The sequence below is a fragment of the Myxine glutinosa genome, unplaced genomic scaffold (genome assembly GCF_964187855.1).
Source record: "Myxine glutinosa unplaced genomic scaffold, kmMyxGlut1.1 SCAFFOLD_2873, whole genome shotgun sequence".
NCBI lineage: Eukaryota > Metazoa > Chordata > Myxini > Myxiniformes > Myxinidae > Myxine > Myxine glutinosa.
In genome coordinates this window covers 6,720-26,684 of record NW_027618967.1, presented here as the reverse complement: position 1 = coordinate 26,684, position 19,965 = coordinate 6,720, and the positions used below count along the sequence as shown (strand labels likewise).

The following is a 19,965-nucleotide window of genomic DNA, read 5'->3' as shown; positions in this document are numbered from 1 at the left end:
TTGATAATGCTGTGTTACTGTCGAGTTGTTGTTGAATGACCGCTCTGCTTTCCTCCGTTTGAACAGTACGAGGCCTACTTGGTGACTGTTTTGGAAGAATGCTGCCGGTTTCATCAAACTGCTTGTTTATTCTGCCGATGGTTCTTTTGTCAATTGCGTTGGCACCCCATTCTTTAACAAGTTGTCTGTGAACTTCAGTCGAATTTCCAGATGCAGAATACAAGCGTACAGTGCAAATTTTCTGTCTCATGATATCCTCCGTCACATGAGGGCGTCTAATTCACAATGAACTGAATGACTGCAAAGACAAACGCGTGCAGCACAGTGAGTGAAGCTCACCCCGATCCATATCACATGATCCACTTCACCCTGTTGCATATCACGTGATGCATGTGTGTGTTGAAGCAGTCGCATCCATTTACAAGTAATCATGTGTTGTTTTGCACCAAAGAACAACAATAAACTTAGTTGTTTGTTGCAGGTATCGTTCTTCAAAATGTGCCCAGGGTTTCTGGACCACCTGGTGTATATACTGTGTGTATGTATATATATATATATATATACATACACACAGTATATATATAAAGAGTTTCATCGCTAAACGCCATATCCAACATTTTGGAGTTGGCACCACCCTTATATTGTCAATGCATAGCCGGACGCTGTCATCAGTCTAGTTTTTAGCAACACGCGATATTTCCTTCAGTTTAAGCTCTTTGAATATCCGCTTTCTTTTCATGCCGCGATATGCGCCCTTCCCCTTTTTACACAAAACGCGATATATCCGCTCAGCCAATCAGCGCCCTCCATTCGGCCATCCGGCAACAGATGCTTGTGCAACGTGCGCTAATTACAAGCTGTCAGTAAATGATCCTCATTTCACTATTGATGAAAAGAAGACCAAGGCAGCTATGTTTATTTTACACAGAAGACGAGCCAGGGTTTTTTTTACGATTTACTTGGTAGAATTCAGGAGGATTCCACCACAGTCTGTTTTGATATGATGCAAAATATGGTTTTGCCTTGAACCCCCATAAGTCAGGCCTACTATTCGCGTCAGTTGTACCTCTACCTGTTTGGGGTAGTTGTTCATCATGGGAAAGACAGCCCTCAGAACAAAGATGATGTTTACCTATATGTGTGGATGGAGCACCAAAATAAAAAGGACTCCAATATGATAGCCTCAGCACTTGATAACTGTTTCAGGGTTCATCTGAATGGCAAAATTCGGTCTTCAAAAAAACTGCAGTTGTTCAGTGACTCGTGCTATGGACAGAACAAAAACATGATTGTCCTTTCAATGTTGAGTGTTCTACGGAAAACTGCGTTTCCCAATTTGGATGTTCCGTACACATTTCCAATCAGAGGGCACAGTTTCCTTCCGGCAGATCGTGTCTTTGGTCGTATTGAGCAAATGATTCGAAAACACGACACAATCATGCTTCCTGAGGAGTATTATTCCTTTATGAAGAAGCATGGGAACCTTCATGGTCTATGGAGAAGACTGGCATGCGTTTGATTTGAAGTCCGAGACGCATGCTTTTTTGAAGTCACAGAAGTCATTCAAACTGAGCGATGCCCGCATGCTTTCCCTTACCGGCGAGCAGGTTGGGTTTTAGTCGACTTATGCCACAGAGTACTGTTATCACAGCGTCCTAAAACGAGGCAAAAACTGGGGGAACTTCAAACCAGCATCTCTTGCGATGGTTTCCTCTGTCAAAGCCGCAAAAAAGCAGGATGTTGAAAACCTGTTGAGAGAAATGGGGGCTGCGGACGATATAATACAGTTCTATGACAATGCACTCTCAGATATCAATAATAATGATGCTCAGGAAAGTGACATGGATTGATGAGTCAGCGCAGGAATGTGCCTTTTGCTGCCACAACCATGAACAATCGCCTCTATGTCGCTTTTGATACTGTGTTGTTTTACTCTGTATGCGCATTGTACAATCCTGTATTATTTCATACAATATCAGGGCATAAATACTGTCGTCTAGAGATGACCTACAAGGTGTGAAAAGTTCTGGCCAAATTTCAAAGGCCTTTGTTCTTTATCATTTGAATGTTCTACAGAAAAATTCTACAGGAAGTTTAAACAATCTGGTATTATTTTTCATATAATATCAGGGTATAAACAGTGTGGAGATTTCCATAGATGATCTACAAAATTTGGGCTAAGTTTCAAAGGCTTTTGCTTTTTATCTAAGTCTGAGTTTTAATCAATACTTACCTGCAAATCAGAATTCCTGCTTTTCATCTAAGTCCCAACTTTTTGCTTCCGAGTTTCATCTAAGTTCCGAGTTTAATACAATACTCACCTAGAACAGAACTAATTTTGTAATCTTTCAATGATGTATCCACATATACCACATTACCCAAACATAACCGGTGGATATATTGCTTTTTGTCAAAAATCCGTCTAATTACACTTTTTGTTCAAAAGAGTGAAAAACCATGATTTTGTGTCAACACATTTTATAAAATAATTACATTCAATAAAACATTTTGAGGTTTTAATTTTGGTATTTTCCTCTCCGTCTATTCTTTATAAAAAATGTAAAGTTTTCTCAAAATAACATCCTGTGGATTTATCGCATTTTGCATATATCGCATATATATATTGTTACGGACCGCGGATAAGATGTTAATTTGCCGAGCGGATGGCGCCGCTGCCCGCACCGTTTTTACAATGACTAGACCCGATCCCTTAAACGTGGGCCAAATTGTGCCACAGATATTCAATGGGGAAAAGACAAAGGCGACACGGATGTGAAGAAGAGGAAGACAGAAGTAGGGAATACGAATATAATTTATTTGCTATTTACAACCAAAAGTAACCAAGGAGAAGGAAGGATAATAAAATAATTTACAGAAGAAATCAAGGAGACACAGTGAAAATTGCTAGCTTATCTAAACAGGCTTAACTTATACCCTGGACAGAACAAACAAAAGACGGACTCACACGAATGGGGAATTTGCAGGCAGGAATGACAGGAGGTGGGTGGCTGGAGGGGGAGGAAGGCACGGAGCTGGCTGGAGCTTGATCCCGCACGGAACGTCGGGCTGGACCTCGACGGCCGCCGATGCCACCGATCCTGTGGTGTGCGTGGGGTAACGGGTCGGAGCTGCCTGGTGGAGCCAACGCTGCTGGTGGGGGGTCTGGCGTGACGGGTTCTCTCTCCCTCTCTCACAAACTCGCAGGACTCCCTTCAGGCTTGTCTGTCACCTGATCTCCTCCCCTCCTTGACTCTTCTGGGGGCGTCTTCCTCGGGTTATATAAGCCCCACCCTTGACCCTTTTGCGAACCTCCCCCAAACGTTCTCTCTCCGCCCTCTGAAGCCAACCCCTCGTTCTGGGTTGGTCGGCAAGGACTGGTTCACTCCTCCCCCTCTATGACGAGGTGGAGACACGCCCTTCTTCCCCGACCTTACCTCGTGGCCAATGGTGGTTTTGGGGCGATTCGAGCTAGCCCCAGCCAAAGGGCAGCAATGGCGAATGAAGAAAACCGCCCAAATTCAGTTGGCAATTGCAGCAAACCTGGCACTTTGAAGATGCCATGTCGGAGGGATCTACTTTATTTAATGCAGTGCAATGGAGTGTCAAATTAATGGAAGACAAATCCTTAGCCTAATACACAGAATAAGGAAATAACTGTCAACAAGGGGGGAAATCTATGATTGGCTAACGTGAGTGCTTATGAACTAATTACGGGACGCACTTTGACCTTTATACATAACTGGAGCAAGGAGGGCGATATTTTTACATCAATTTACACAACAAAAAAAAAAACACCATTCTCATATCCACAATATATATATATATATATATATATATATATATATATATATATATATATATATATATATATATATATATATGTATATATGTATATATGTATATATGTATATATGTATATATGTATATATGTATATATGTATATATGTATATGTATATGTATATATGTATATATGTATATGTATATATGTGTATATGTATATATGTATATATGTATATATGTATATGTATATATGTATATGTATATATTGTTACAGATACGACTTTGATGGTATGGTGGGCCGAGCGGGATGGCCGCCGTATCCGTACAAGTTACCCGATTGTGCCCGAATGTTGACTAATCGCGCTACGCTGGCTCAATAGGAAAGAGAAGACACCCGGCTGGGTTATAATGACACAATACGACACCAGGGTTTCGATTCTCAAGTATATTCGTACGGAAAAAGGTTAGATTACAGGGGCTAGAGGTATATTACAGGAAGACAGGCACTTAGACACACTCTTATATTATCCCCGGACAGACGACAGACACACGGGACAAAATGCTGACTCACACGGGGGTTGATGAAAAGGGGAGGCAGGTCGCGATGGCTCAGGTGCACCTGGCTCAGGGACAGAATCACGTACGGTGGTGTCCAGAGATGCGTGAAGGTATCACAGCGCTTGTGGGTCGCGACTTTGGTCTCAAGCTGGGGAGGTCGCTCAGCGCTCGGGAGGGTGGCGTCTTTTCCTTCCAAGCTCGGGGCGCATCTCCCTTCACGTCCGGCGCGGGGCCGCGTATATCTCCGGCGGGGAGTGACACGCCCTCGGCTCGTTAGCGCCGCCCCAGATGGCATCGGCCCATGGCTTCTCATTGGGTGCGGGGGTTACCGGCTCCGCCCTTGACGAGGGGCCGACAGGGAGCCCCTTCGTGGTAACCCCGTGGAGCGCGTGGTCAATGGTGGCTAACCGAGCCGGAAGGAGGACGCCCACTCCCCATGCCGTCACCGCGCCGCCCCCCTCTTTTGTTGTTGTTGTTGTAGTTGGCGCTTCTTCATGGGGAAGAGATGCGGAGAGGTATGGGGAGGTCCTAAACTTCCTAACAGGTGCCATATAATCACATTCTGGTGCAACGAAGAGTCATAATTAATGGAAACAAGTCCTTAACTGACATAGATTAAGAATAACTAGCAAGATGTCCTATAATTGTCTACGTGTGGTGCGGGGGACCTGGGCACGACATTTAATGGGGGGATGAAGGGGAAGATCGGCTCTAATGGGTGTTGTTTACAGACAATGGGACTAGGGAATGGGGTAAGGGAGAGTTGGGGAGTATCGGAGAAAATAGGGGAATATTTACAAGCGGATATGGAGGCCAAATTCCATATTCGCAACATTGCACCCTTCTCTACCCTCGGGGCGTCCCGACCCGATAAATTTTTACCTACTTTAGTGTGGCACGCAATGTAGTTCCCTCTACTATTAACTCTACCCTGAGTGCGACAGTTTTACAGATATTCACAAATGAGTAAATATGTCCCCCTGCGACGTTGCACCCTTCTCCTCACAGAAACACACCCACAGGATAACCGAATCCGGAAAGAATTCTCAAACTAAACATACAGCCGGTAGGGAGCATTATTTACAAGACTACGCTGCTATTTACACTACGATCCAGGACCTGTTTTTGGAGGAACACATGCAGATGTTATGCATAGAGAGAGCGCGCTTGCCAACATCGATACACCAACCCACGAGTGCTCTGTGGCCGACGGCCTTTAATAACGTGCAGAGCACCCTTTCCCGAGCATCAACAGCACCACCCCACCACCAATCGGTGCAGTCACCATTGTTCATTGGAATCAAAATAACTTCAACAACCCCTAACCCTGCAGGTGTCTCTTGCTCTTCTTGTGGTGCACTTGGTGGTGTTAACTATTAGTGGTTCACCTGTATGGCATAGGTGCCACGTTGATCCATAGGTCCATCCCCGGGTGGTGCTTGGCCGCAAACGAACTGCGGTCCATTGTGGGTGGCCACAAACATTGCGGTCCATATGGTGTACCGATCCAGGCAGCGAACAGCGAAAGTGCAGGCCCACAACTGCGCAGCCAGCACCTCTCTCTCCTCTCTCTCTACCCCAAAGCCAGATCCTCGGAGGTGGGAGACAAAAGAAGCAGACAAGTGAGTAAGGTGGTAAGGGCGCAAAAGTGCACGCAATGTAAGGTAATGCACACTGGGGGCACATGGGAACCAGGTGAGACAGGTACGTTCCTATCGTACGCCCCCCCCCCACCAGGTAACCTACATGGCCCCTCCCTTACCCCTTACTGCATCCACACAACACTACACTACTCATAAACATCTACTTTACAAATCAACAAACATCCCTACTGTCTTCCCCGTTCCTCCCATATACCAAATTCGTCTTCTCTCCCTCCTAACCAATCAAATTTGCCATTTTCAACTCTCATCAAAATTTGCCATCTCCAACTGAACATCAAAATTTGCCATCACCAATTCATCATCAGTCCCACCTAGGGAGGGAGAGATGGAATCACCCCAATGTCTCATCCACGTCGTGATGCGTCTCACAAATCCTCACAGCAATCTCATTTCCTGCAACAAACAAAGAAAACACAGGTGTGGAGTCATCATCATCACCACAGGCAAGTGGCTGCGTATGGTGCGACAGGTTCATCAATCCTAACTATCTCCTAAATGACTTTAACAACTTTACACTACCCGGGGGCTTTCTCCGGCCAAACCATTGGCCCTCTTACACTATGGGTTCTAAAAACCAATTCCCATTGGCCAAACTGTGGTGCTCTTCAATTTGGGGTCTCACTCCCCCGATTCATCTCCCGGTGCCCTCGCACAATTTCTGGGCTGCGGCGTGTACCTCTCCCAGTGGGTCTACCCACCTGCACACCTCCACCACTGCAGTTGCCTCCGAGCTTACCTGCTCCTCACCCTAACCTAACTACCTGGGGAAGGCCCTCTGGCTCTCTCCCCACTCCGTGCCCTCTCTGGCACTGGGCTGCCCGATCCACACCCGGGATCCTCAGGCACCCACTCACAACTACCGGCTCCCAGAGCCCACCTGCGGCCTCACCTGGCCGACATCCTCACAGTGGTGGAGTGCCCAACCAACTACACACACTAACAGGCTACACGCCCAGCCATTTCCACAACACTAATGCACCCATTCACAACACCATTCTGCAACCGCACCACAAATGCCAATATCCAACCACAATTTACCTGCACCCTCTACCTAACACTTACACTACCCGCCCCGGGTGCTCGTGAAAGGGGTCCACTCTTCCCCCATCCACACCTTCGCACCATGCACACCACTCCGTACCACTCACTCCAACTCTCTCCACACACCGGTACCTGCACACCTGTGCTCTCACACCTGGTGCCACCTGCACCCTTCTCTCCCCAAGCGCATTCGCGCTGATCCACACACTCACTACTCATACACTGCTCCACACACCTGTCCAGTTGCACCCCTGTGCAATCACACCTGTTCAATTCTCACAAACACGGCATCATCTCAGCTAACTACTCCCTTCTGAAACTTGCGCTTCCCAGTCGTCCCTTTAAACTATTGCGCTCCCTCGTCATTATAATCCACACTAATCTGCCTGCGTCCCCACTACAGGTATCAGTCACTAACTAACCTTAACGTTACCTAAGGTCATCTTCGCTAGATCCCTACACACCATATCCTAACCCACCCGGGCTAGTTTTCACTGCCATACACCCCATAAGCTATTGCTCCTTTGCCCCCCCCACATGGGAAGGATGGTGGATTTGCCATCCCACCACATCGGGGGTCTCTCACTATCAATTTTGTTCGTCCAGATTTCCAACCAATTCAAAAATTTTCCATTTACTGCCAATTCTATTCACTTTTCTAAATTTTGTATCAAATCACTACTATCACTATCACCATCACCCGTCTACTTATTAGGTCCTCTCGGTGCGCCAATCCCTGTCCAAAGCCCGGCTTCGTAAAGCCAAGCAATGGATGCTGGTTGTTTTGTGCCGGCGGCTGGATGCGTCCGGCACTCGGTGCAGGGACGGGGGCTTACCCGGGCCGAGATCCCACGCATCACCTCGGCGTGGAGCCATCCAATGTCCCGATCTCGACCTGCCGGCACGTCTCACCAAAAAGTGGTCGCCATGACGACCCTTTCTATCGGGCTGCCAGCTCCGCCTATTGGAGCACGGACGCGGCCGTTCAAAGCGAGGCCCAGCGTGGGTCGCGCACGGCGGTCCTTTCGAACCCGCCGTGGCTCGGATCCCCGCTGGTTCTCGCGGCACGCGAAGCCCGGCACGCACCGAGGGCCTGATTCGGCTACAAGTCGTTCTAAACTCTATCCCGTCTAACGTCGATGCTTCACCTGGACGCTTACACCCCGCAGCCCGTTCCTTGCTCACACATCCAGCTGTGCCCATGCTCCTCGTACCTTTCCTTACACACCCAGGTACACCCATTCCACTCACAGCCTTGGTCACACACCTGACCACCGAACACTTTGGCACACATTCGTTGGTAGCACACCTCACCAACACACTTCTTCGCGCCCCCTCCTCGGTCACCTCCTCTGTGACAATCACAGGTGTGCTCTCATTCGCACACCCAACCACGTGCCTCATCACCAACTCCAGCGTGCATTCCCACTCACGCTCTGCCATTCCAGGTGAGCATCCTTCCATCCCAGGTGTACATCCTCGCTCACCTGTCACAACTAACTCACGCTCCATGTCACTCTCACTACTTTCACCTCCATTCCTGACAGCGCACTCACCCTTACTCTTGACAGCGCACTCTTTCCTCGTGCACCTGTCCGTCACACACCTTTCTCGCGCACACTCTCCCGTCACACCCTCTGTAACACTCACCACAGGTGTGCATTCTTCCTTGCCTTTGACAGCGCACTCTTTCCTCATGCACCTGTCCGTTACACACCTCTCTCGCGCACACCCTTGCGCACACTCTCCCGTCACACCCTCTGTAACACTCACCACAGGTGTGCATTCTTCCTTGCCTTTGACAGCGCACTCTTTCCTCATGCACCTGTCCGTTACACACCTCTCTCGCGCACACCCTTGCGCACACTCTCCCGTCACACCCTCTGTAACACTCACCACAAGTGTGCATTCTTCCTTGCCTTTGACAGCGCACTCTTTCCTCATGCACCTGTCCGTTACACACCTCTCTCGCGCACACCCTTGCGCACACTCTCCCGTCACACCCTCTGTAACACTTACCACACCGCGCTTCCATGTGCTCCCTCGCACACACGCTACGACCGACTCACTCTCGCCAGCACACTCACTCCTTGGCACACACTTTTTCCTCACACACCCCAGAGTCGGACTTTCTCGCACACCTCCTCTTTCGCACACCAGACCTGTCACACACCTCACCAACGGCCTTTCACGAACACCCGGGTCCATCTCGACCCCCAAGCTTATTAAATCCCCTGGCGCATCATACGCACGACCATATTGGTCACCACTTACACCGGGTCCTCTTCCTCTTCGCTTCTCCTCCATCACCTGCGAATCCCTCATCCGGTTAATGAGCACATCATCACGATCCAAACACAGACTTTGGACCAATTCTTTTATCTCCTCCTTTATCTCCTTCTTATCCCCTCTCCGTCGCTTCTTAATTTCGCTCATCCCTTCTTCCACTTCTTCTAATTTGTGCTTCACCTCTTTTATTCCCCGGTACGTCTCCTCCAGCTCGTCCTCCAAGGCTACCTTGACCGTTTCCATGTGCGTCCTCACCTGCCGGTCCTTCGTCTCCATAACCTCTATCACCTCGTCCAGCCTCGTTGTCAGTCCCTCACGTACCATCTGACATTCCCTCTTTGTCGCTATCAAGTCATTTTTTATGTCGTTTTGTGTCGCTTTTAACCCCCCTAATACCGCAGTGTTCCTTTGAACCTGCTCCACTAACTCCGTTTGTCCCACCGTCAGCTGCTCCACCTCCTGCGTCAGGTCCTCTATGCCCCCTTGTAACTTTACAGTCCCCTTTCTCACCTCCTTTTCCATGTGCTCCTCACAGTGCCTCACCTCCTCGCGCACTCCTCCGACCTCCTCACTCACACCTCTTCTAATCTCCTCTCCCATCACTTGCATCTCCTGCCCAGATGCCACCCTCATCTGCTCCATTTCCTCCCTGTGAGCATCCAGTTTGGTTTCTACCCCCATTCTGACCCCCTCTATCTGCTGCTCCATTTGTTTAACTTCCCTTTCCGCTTGGTCCCTCATGTCCCTCAATTTGCCTTCCATACTGTTTTCTAACCCCTCTAACCCTTTTTGCATCCCTTCCATTTGATTCTCTTGAGCGGCCATTCTGTTTTCTACCCCCGTTAACCCATGTTTTACTTCTTTTATCCCGTTGTCTAACCCCTCAAAATTTTTGTCTACCTTCTCACCAGTACCCCTCGCTTCGTCCCTCATTACCCCCAATTGCTCACTCCGAGCCCTCGCTTCGTCCCTCATTACCCCCATTTCGTTTCCCATTACCCCCATTTGGTTTCCCATTACCCCTAATTGGCCCTCCAATCGCTCACTCTGAGCATCCATTCGGTTCCCCATTACCCCCATCATTCTGCTTTCCATTTCTTCGCTATTCTGGGCCATAAGGGCCTTCATTTGTATGAAAAACAAGTTCAAATCCACTGGGGGCGCTGCCACGGTCGCTGGCGCGGTGATCAGCGAGGCGCCATTTTGCGCGCCCCGCTTCTTCGTGCGTGACGGCGCTATTTTGCGAACCTGCCGCCCTCACTGCTTCGCTCTCCTCCTGTCCCTCATTTTGGTCCTGGATCGACCCTACCTCACTCTCCCCTACCGGACCCCAGCCGTCTTGATCCGCCATAGCGCGACTTGCAAAATTCGAGTTTCGTAAAACAAAACAAATTTCGGCCGCTCCAAATTTTGACCAAATTTTTTTTTTCCTCTATTCGTTTTTTTTTTTCAAAATTTGGTCGGGCCTCGAATCTCACTCCCGACACCAATTGTTACAGATACGACTTTGATGGTATGGTGGGCCGAGCGGGATGGCCGCCGTATCCGTACAAGTTACCCGATTGTGCCCGAATGTTGACTAATCGCGCTACGCTGGCTCAATAGGAAAGAGAAGACACCCGGCTGGGTTATAATGACACAATACGACACCAGGGTTTCGATTCTCAAGTATATTCGTACGGAAAAAGGTTAGATTACAGGGGCTAGAGGTATATTACAGGAAGACAGGCACTTAGACACACTCTTATATTATCCCCGGACAGACGACAGACACACGGGACAAAATGCTGACTCACACGGGGGTTGATGAAAAGGGGAGGCAGGTCGCGATGGCTCAGGTGCACCTGGCTCAGGGACAGAATCACGTACGGTGGTGTCCAGAGATGCGTGAAGGTATCACAGCGCTTGTGGGTCGCGACTTTGGTCTCAAGCTGGGGAGGTCGCTCAGCGCTCGGGAGGGTGGCGTCTTTTCCTTCCAAGCTCGGGGCGCATCTCCCTTCACGTCCGGCGCGGGGCCGCGTATATCTCCGGCGGGGAGTGACACGCCCTCGGCTCGTTAGCGCCGCCCCAGATGGCATCGGCCCATGGCTTCTCATTGGGTGCGGGGGTTACCGGCTCCGCCCTTGACGAGGGGCCGACAGGGAGCCCCTTCGTGGTAACCCCGTGGAGCGCGTGGTCAATGGTGGCTAACCGAGCCGGAAGGAGGACGCCCACTCCCCATGCCGTCACCGCGCCGCCCCCCTCTTTTGTTGTTGTTGTTGTAGTTGGCGCTTCTTCATGGGGAAGAGATGCGGAGAGGTATGGGGAGGTCCTAAACTTCCTAACAGGTGCCATATAATCACATTCTGGTGCAACGAAGAGTCATAATTAATGGAAACAAGTCCTTAACTGACATAGATTAAGAATAACTAGCAAGATGTCCTATAATTGTCTACGTGTGGTGCGGGGGACCTGGGCACGACATTTAATGGGGGGATGAAGGGGAAGATCGGCTCTAATGGGTGTTGTTTACAGACAATGGGACTAGGGAATGGGGTAAGGGAGAGTTGGGGAGTATCGGAGAAAATAGGGGAATATTTACAAGCGGATATGGAGGCCAAATTCCATATTCGCAACAATATGTATATGTATATATATATATATGTATATATGTATATGTATATATGTATATGTATATATATATATATGTATATATATATATATGTATATATATATATATGTATATATATATATATGTATATATATGTATATATATATATATGTATATATATGTATATATATATATATGTATATGTATATATATGTATATATATATATATGTATATATATATATATGTATATATATATATATGTATATATATATATATGTATATATATATGTATATATATATATGTATATATATATGTATATATATATGTATATATATATGTATATATTGTTACGGACCGCGGATAAGATGTTACTGGATTTGCCGAGCGGATGGCGCCGCGGCCCGAACCGTTAACAATGACTAAGACCGGATTCTGAACGTTGGCCAAATCGTGCCACAGATGTTCAATTGGGAAAAGACAAAGACGACGCGGATGTGAAGAAGAAGAAGAAGGAGACAAAAAAGGTTTGAAATACGATTATTATTTATTACTATTTACAGGATTGAAAGAAACCAAGGAAGAAGGAAGGATAACAAAATAAAGACAGAAAGAGGGACGGACCAGAAGGACACAGTGAAAACTTAGCTTACCTATTCAGTCTTACTTAACCCAGGACAGAACAAACAAAAGACAGACTCACACGAATGGGGAATGGAGGCAGGAGTGAATGGCTGGACCGGGAGGAAGGTTCAGCTCGGACCAGAGGACGGCCGGGCCGGGGGGTAGCAGCCGCTGCCCTTCCTCAACAGCAACCTGCCGTCAACGCTCAAGCTGCGGCGGTCAAAGCTGCGATGGTTCAAAGCTGCTGTGGTTCAAGCTCCTGTGGTTCAAACTGCTGCCGTGGGGACGTCGTGTGCTTTCTCAGGACTCCCTTTTTAATCAGTCTGGCCTCTTCTGCCGTCTCTGGCGCAACTCTCTGGGGGACTCAGAAACTCATCTCTCTCGCGCACTTCTCTCTTGGCCTCCTCATCACTCCTGCGCACTTCTCTCAGAGGCTTCCTTCTCATCACTCCTGCGCACTTCTCTCAGAGGCTTCCTTCTCATCACTCCTGCGCACTTCTCTCCGAGGCTTCCTTCTCATCACTTCTCTCAGAGGCTTCCTTCTCATCACTCCTATCAAAGGCTTCCGCGTGCGCTTTTTATAACGCCGCGGGCGATCAAGCCGCTGGCCGCTAGAACACGCCCATCGGTGAGCTCACCTCGGCCCTGATTGGTCGGCACGGGCCCTCTGGCTCCACCCTTGATGACGATGGGCGGCATGCCCAGGATTCGGCAGCTCCTCCCCCTTCTTCTCCGAGCCTACCTCATGGCTAATGGAGTCGCGGTGAATGCAGTTGGCAATTGCGGCTTTATGAATTGAAAATGAAAGGGGATCTATCTATTTGAATTCGGTGCAATGGAGTGTCAATTAATGGAAGACAAATCCTTAGCCTAATACACAGAATAAGGAAATAACTACCAATAAGGAGGAAATCTATGATTGGCTGACGTGATTGTTTATGAAATAACTACGGAACGACCTTTGACCATTATACACAGACTGGAGGCAGGAGGGTCCACAATAAGACAATAAAAAAAACACAATCCTCATATCCACAACAATATATATATATATATATATATATGACACTCTGATTTGCTTCTTCTTTCAACCCTTGATTCTTACCCAGATATGGTTGTCCGTGAAACTGCTGTCAAAGCATTCCTGAGACACCTCTGGTATTTGTCAGAACACCTTGCTGCATTAGCATTTAGCCTGGTGTTGGCTTAGCGGTTAGGGTGCCGGCTTGGGATCCTAGGATCCTGGGTTTGAATCCCGGTTGATCACTGAATTAACACCAGGGAGGTGACTCAGCCTGTCATCCTTCGAGGTCGGCAAATTGAGTACCAGCTTGCTGGATGAATGATCCCGGTGTGTACCCCGGTTTAGAATAGGTACACCGTATCCCTGCGCATCGTAAGAGGCGACTAAGGGTTGGTGCCATGAAGGGCATCCGGCCATAAAAACAGGGAACCATGATTGTCATTGGGGCCCGCAAGGCTAACCCCCGCTGTAGCTGGGAAAATGGCCTTAAAACGATCATTCATTCAGGCTAACCCCTGCTCTAGCAGGGAAAATGGCCTTTAAAATGCATGTTGTTGTTGTTGTTGTTGTTGTGTTGTGTATATATATATACTAGCAGAGGTACCCGCTTTGCACGGGAGTGGGAGGAGGAGGGGAGGGGGAAGAGGAGGGGAGGGGAACGGGGGGAGGGGGGAGGGGGAAGCGGGGGAGGAGGAGGGGAGGGGGAAGAGGAGGGGAGGGGAATGGGGGGGAGGGGGAAGGGGGGGAGGGGGGAGGGGAAGGGGGGAGGGAAGGGTGCGGGGGTGCCCAGGGGAAGAAGGGCCCCTCCCCTCCCCCTCCCCCCCTCCCCCTTCCCCCACCCCCCCTCCCCCTTCCCCCTCCCCCCTCCCCCCTCCCATCCCCTTCCCCCTCGTTCCCCTCCCCTTCTCTTCCCCCTCCCCTCCTCCTCCCCTTCACACCAGGGGGGTTGACTCAGCCTGTCATCCCACCGAGGTCGGAAGTCGGAACTCATTGTCGTCAAATAAATGTAGCCTGTATGTTTCACTCTTTGTCACATGCCGTTGGTCCCATGTCAATCGGATGAAGTTGAAAAATTAACGTTACGAAGGTTCTCTGGGACGTACTGATTCCGAATAATGAAGTTGAAAAATTAACGTTCCGAAATACGCTAATTACGCTAACAGAAGCGCTGGAGGGAGCACTGCGCTCCTCCCTTAGATCCCTCCCTCTTCTGCTAGCGCTAATTACGCGTAACACACTAATTTTAAAACCCGAAGTTTTTTAATTTTAAGGTGTGCTGTAGTCAGAAGCGCTAGAAGTGCTGCGCTCCCTCCCTTCGAATCCCTCTCTCTTCTGCTAGTGCTAATAATACGCTAATTTTAAAACCCGAAATTTTTTAAATGTTTATGTCTCCGTGACATTCCTGGGACCATCCCGAGTCGAACAGTACTTTCCGCTCGCAAATCCGTCCACGGGTTCTCGAGATCTTAGAGATCATAGATACATAGATCAGGACCAACTCTACTTTATATATATAGAAGGTGTGCTGTAGTCAGAAGCGCTAGAAGCGCTGCGCTCCCTCCCTTCGAATCCCTCTCTCTTTCTGCTAGTGCTAATAATACGCTAATTTTAAAACCCGAAATTTTTTAAATGTTTATGTCTCCGTGACATTCCTGGGACCATCCCGAGTCGAACAGTACTTTCCGCTCGCAATCCGTCCACGGGTTCTCGAGATCTTAGAGATCATAGATACATAGATCAGGACCAACTCTACTTTATATATATAGAAGGTGTGCTGTAGTCAGAAGCGCTAGAAGCGCTGCGCTCCCTCCCTTCGAATCCCTCTCTCTTCTGCTAGTGCTAATAATACGCTAATTTTAAAACCCGAAATTTTTTAAAATGTTTATGTCTCCGTGACATTCCTGGGACCATCCCGAGTCGAACAGTACTTTCCGCTCGCAAATCCGTCACGGGTTCTCGAGATCTTAGAGATCATAGATAGAGGCCAACTCTACTTTATATATATAGATATATATATAATATATATATATATATATATACTAGCAGAGGTACCCGGCTTTGCACGGGAGTGGGAGGAGGAGGGGAGGGGGAAGAGGAGGGGAGGGGAACGGGGGGGAGGGGGGAGGGGAAGCGGGGGAGGAGGAGGGGAGGGGGAAGAGGAGGGGGAGGGAATGGGGGGGGAGGGGGAAGGGGGGGAGGGGGAGGGGAAGGGGGGGAGGGAAGGGTGCGGGGGTGCCCAGGGGAAGAAGGGCCCCTCCCCTCCCCTCCCCCCCTTTCCCCTCCCCCCCCCCTCCCCCCCTTCCCCCTCCCCCTCCCCCCTTCCCCCTCCCCCTCCCCCTTCCCCCTCCCCCTCCCCCCTCCCCCTCCCCCTCCCCCCTCCCATCCCCTTCCCCCTCGTTCCCCTCCCCTTCTCTTCCCCCTCCCCTCCTCCTCCCCCTTCACACCAGGGGGGTTGACTCAGCCTGTCATCCCACCGAGGTCGGAAGTCGGAACTCATTGTCGTCAAATAAATGTAGCCTGTATGTTTCACTCTTTGTCACATGCCGTTGGTCCCATGTCAATCGGATGAAGTTGAAAAAGTAACGTTACGAAGGTTCTCTGGGACGTACTGATTCCGAATAATGAAGTTGAAAAATTAACGTTCCGAAATACGCTAATTACGCTAACAGAAGCGCTGGAGGGAGCACTGCGCTCCCTCCTTAGATTCCCTCCCTCTTCTGCTAGCGCTAATTACGCGTAACACACTAATTTTAAAACCCGAAGTTTTTTTAATTTTAAGGTGTGCTGTAGTCAGAAGCGCTAGAAGCGCTGCGCTCCCTCCCTTCGAATCCCTCTCTCTTCTGCTAGTGCTAATAATACGCTAATTTTAAAACCCCGAAAATTTTTAAATGTTTATGTCTTCCGTGACAATTCCTGGACCATCCCGAGTCGAACAGTACTTTCCGCTCGCAAATCCGTCCACGGGTTCTCGAGATCTTAGAGATCATAGATACATAGATCAGGACCAACTCTACTTTATATATATAGATGACCATCTTGTGCAGTTCCGGATCTATCTCCTTGTCGGGAATCTCAGCACTGATCACCAGGTCAATGTCATCAGGTCTGACCTTGCTCTCGGGAGCAAGCCACAGAAGGATATGTGCATGAGGGAGACCACGCTTCTGGTACTCAATGGTGTACAGGAAGGCTTGCATCTTGCTGAAAGCTCCACGTTTGAGTAGTTCCATGAGCTTCTTTTGCTTTTGACGAAAGACCCGAGCTATGATGTCAGGGCGGTTTTGTGCCTCTTGTCCTGGCTGCAGGTTTTCCTGAATTTCAGTCCATTTGGGGTTGGTGGTCATGGTTATGAAGAAGTCAGGCTTTCCAAAACGGCGGACATAGGCCATGGCATCGCTCTGTTTTTCATGCATCCAGCGGGGGCCACCAGTGTATGTTGCTGGGAGTACAACGCTTTGTCCCACATTGTGTGGATCTCCATCACCAGCAAACAGGCTGTCACGCAGGCTCACATAGTCATCAGCGCGCAAGGTCTTCTGCTCACGACGGATCCAGCCCAATCTCTCAGTTTCTATCTTGCAGTACATGTCCACCAGAAATTGCTGAAAGAGGCGTCCCATTTGCAGTAGGTGGTTGCCCTCTCTTACCATGAGGTGGTAGCTGTAGTATTGAAGCTGGCTGACCTTGCGCCCTCCATCCTGTCCTGCAGCAGTTCGGGCCTGTAGATACACACTGTATCCGTCTGTGCCATACGGGAAGATGATTGGGTACTGGAGTGAATCATAGGATGCATGCAGCTCGCTGATCCTCTTGAGTTCACCATCTCGAAGCCTGAGGACTATGTCTCGGGGATTTGTAGGCTCATTGTCCATCAGGATGGCCACTTCTGGTGCTGACTGGGCATTGTAGCGACGGGCATGCTCTCCGTGTGGCCTCTTGTCCTCCCTGATGATGATCTGCCTCTCTTCATTGTTGCTTCCCTCAGCAAGAACATCATGAGCTGTCTTGAGTTGTCGGATCAGGTGATTGTTGTCATGAAACCAGATGGTAAGATTCCTAAGAATATGTGGATTAAGGCTGCTGTGGTTCCTGGCTGTCAGTTCATCAGCATGAGAGTCCAGGAAGTAGACTTGTAGGAACTTAGGCTGACCCTCCTCAGGTGGTAGCAAGGAACCAATGCGATGAAAGGCCTGGCCCTGAATGCGGAAGCTGGGGTTCCAACCCTGGACTGCTGCGTCTTTGTGACCAAAGCTTGTCATCGCAAATGATCCATTGTACCTTCTGATGTTGGCAAGGAAGTGCCTGCTGGTGGCATCTGTACCAGAGATGAGCTCATTGAGAAATGGTGGTAGGGCTGGGTAAGGGGTAAGGATGACTTTGCCATCACTGCAGCACACCCCTTTTGTCTCTCCATTAAACTTCATAGCTGCACAATGCCTGCACTTGTCGTTCATTTGTCCAACATTTGCAAAATTCACTGGGTTACCGCGGTCATAGGTGAAGGCCATGCTATTGGAGTGACGGTGTTGCCCGACGGTCTCACTGGCTCGTGCTTGTGAAGTTGATATGTTATTCGTCTCCAGTCGCTGGACTTGCTGTTCAGCTGTCTCGTATTGCCTATTTGCTTGCGTTTGGATGGCCATCGTGGTAGTTGACCGTAGTTCATCGTAGTTGAAGGCGGCTCTATCCCACTGGTTGACACTTTCTGCTCGATGCTGTTGGCAAACTTGCAGTCGTACTTGCCGTTGCTGTGTCTCTTCTGCCTGTAGAGCTGTGGCGTGGCGACGGCGGTCTTCATCAAGTCGTACTTGGCGTGGCTGTGGCTCTTCTGCCTGTAGAGCAGCGGCACTGCGACGGCGAGTTGCCTCAAGTCGTACTTCCCGTTGCTCTGGCTCTTCTGCCTGTAGAGCTGCGGCACTGCTCCGGCGATTTGCATCAAGTCGTACTTGCCGTTGCTCTGGCTCTTCTACCTGTAGAGCTGCGGCGTGGCGACGGCGATTTGCATCAAGTCGTACTTGCCGTTGCTCTGGCTCTTCTACCTGTAGAGCTGCGGCGTGGCGACGGCGATTTGCATCAAGTCGTACTTGCCGTTGCTCTGGCTCTTCTACCTGTAGAGCTGCGGCGTGGCGACGGCGATTTGCATCAAGTCGTACTTGCCGTTGCTCTGGCTCTTCTGCCTGTAGAGCTGCGGCGCTGCGACGGCGAGTTGCATCAAGTCGTACTTGCCGTTGCTCTGGCTGTTCTGCTTCCCGCGCAGCACGGAATCTTTTGGCGGCAGCCGTATTGCGTCCGAGAGCTGGCCTCTTTCTTGGCATATCTGAAGTGAACAATAACCATAAATGTTAAATTTAACTGCCTTAAGTTAAGCAGAGATTATAGCAACAATAGTTCAGCGGCGTAGTAAAAAAAAAAATGCGCAAGTCAAAACTGGGCGTAGTGGAGAGTGTATGCGGGCTGGCAGACGTTATCGGGATACATAATTCTAAAAATTATGATTATTGTGAACACTGGTAGGCGGGCTAGTAGACGGTAGTGGGGTTGGGTGGTTTAATTGACAATGTAAAATTGCGGCTTGTTAAATGATGCAAATTTACAAAAACTTGAACACTTAACATATTTTGGAAGTTAATATTGTTAACTCACCTGTTACCGGTGTTGTAGGTGGCCTGGTAGACGGTAGTGGGGTTGCCGGCGGGCTGGTTAATGGTAGTGGGGTTGCAGGCGGTCCGGTAGACGGTAGTGGTGTTGTATGCGGGCTGGTAGACGTTAGTCTGTGGTTGTCGACACCAGAAATTGGCAGAATCTATAATTATGCAAAGTAAGACACACTTTAAAACTTGATATGAGATAGACGGCAGACTCTTGGTTTTTAGAAGCTAATTAGCTGCATTATGATCGGATGTCATAACGCCTAACGGCGGCATAATTTTTTTGTTTCAAGCCAAATAAACATGAAAACAATAAGAAAATGACAAAACAATAACTTTAATAAAACACTCAACGGGATCTGTCCCAAAAATTGTGCGGGAAAGGACGTGATAAAAGCGAAAAATAAATGTCAGAGGGGTGATTCGAACCCCGGACTCTGAAAAGATAAGGCGTCATGCTAACAGCTCGACCACTTCGACCCGTCATTTCCGGAAAGCTATTTGTGAGAGTGACTTGAAACGAAAGATTATTTTACGCGCTGCTGAAAGGTATTTATGCGTTATTATTTATTCGCTAGCAAGTGATTATAAATGTTTATGTCTCCGTGACATTCCTGGACCATCCCGAGTCGAACAGTACTTTCCGCTCGCAAATCCGTCCACGGGTTCTCGAGATCTTAGAGATTGTAGACCCGAAGTTTTTTTAATTTTAAGGTGTGCTGTAGTCAGAAGCGCTAGAAGCGCTGC

At 49.0% G+C, this 19,965-nt stretch overlaps 1 protein-coding gene across 1 annotated transcript; it reads right to left on the bottom strand.

The window, feature by feature from the left end:
- Nucleotides 1-1,559: 1,559 nt before the first annotated feature.
- On the bottom strand, nt 1,560-19,691 carry LOC144889339 (uncharacterized). The gene is made up of 3 exons (XM_078769523.1): nt 19,214-19,691; nt 16,603-18,887; nt 1,560-1,655 (listed from the first exon to the last, which is right to left on the bottom strand). The coding sequence occupies exons 2-3, from the start codon at nt 18,883-18,885 to the stop codon at nt 1,560-1,562; spliced, it is 2,379 nt and encodes a 792-aa protein (XP_078625649.1). The 5' UTR covers nt 18,886-18,887; nt 19,214-19,691.
- Between the last annotated feature and the right edge of the window lie 274 nt (nt 19,692-19,965).

What these genes read in the sequence shown, in the direction of transcription:
- LOC144889339 (XM_078769523.1), bottom strand. Translation starts at nt 18,885, where the DNA reads ATGCCAAGAAAGAGGCCAGCTCTCGGACGCAATACGGCTGCCGCCAAA. An exon ending in ATCCGGAACTGCACAAGATG is followed by an intron (nt 1,656 to 16,602) that starts GTCATCTATATA and finishes GCCTCGTTTTAG; the next exon opens with GACGCTGTGATAACAGTACT.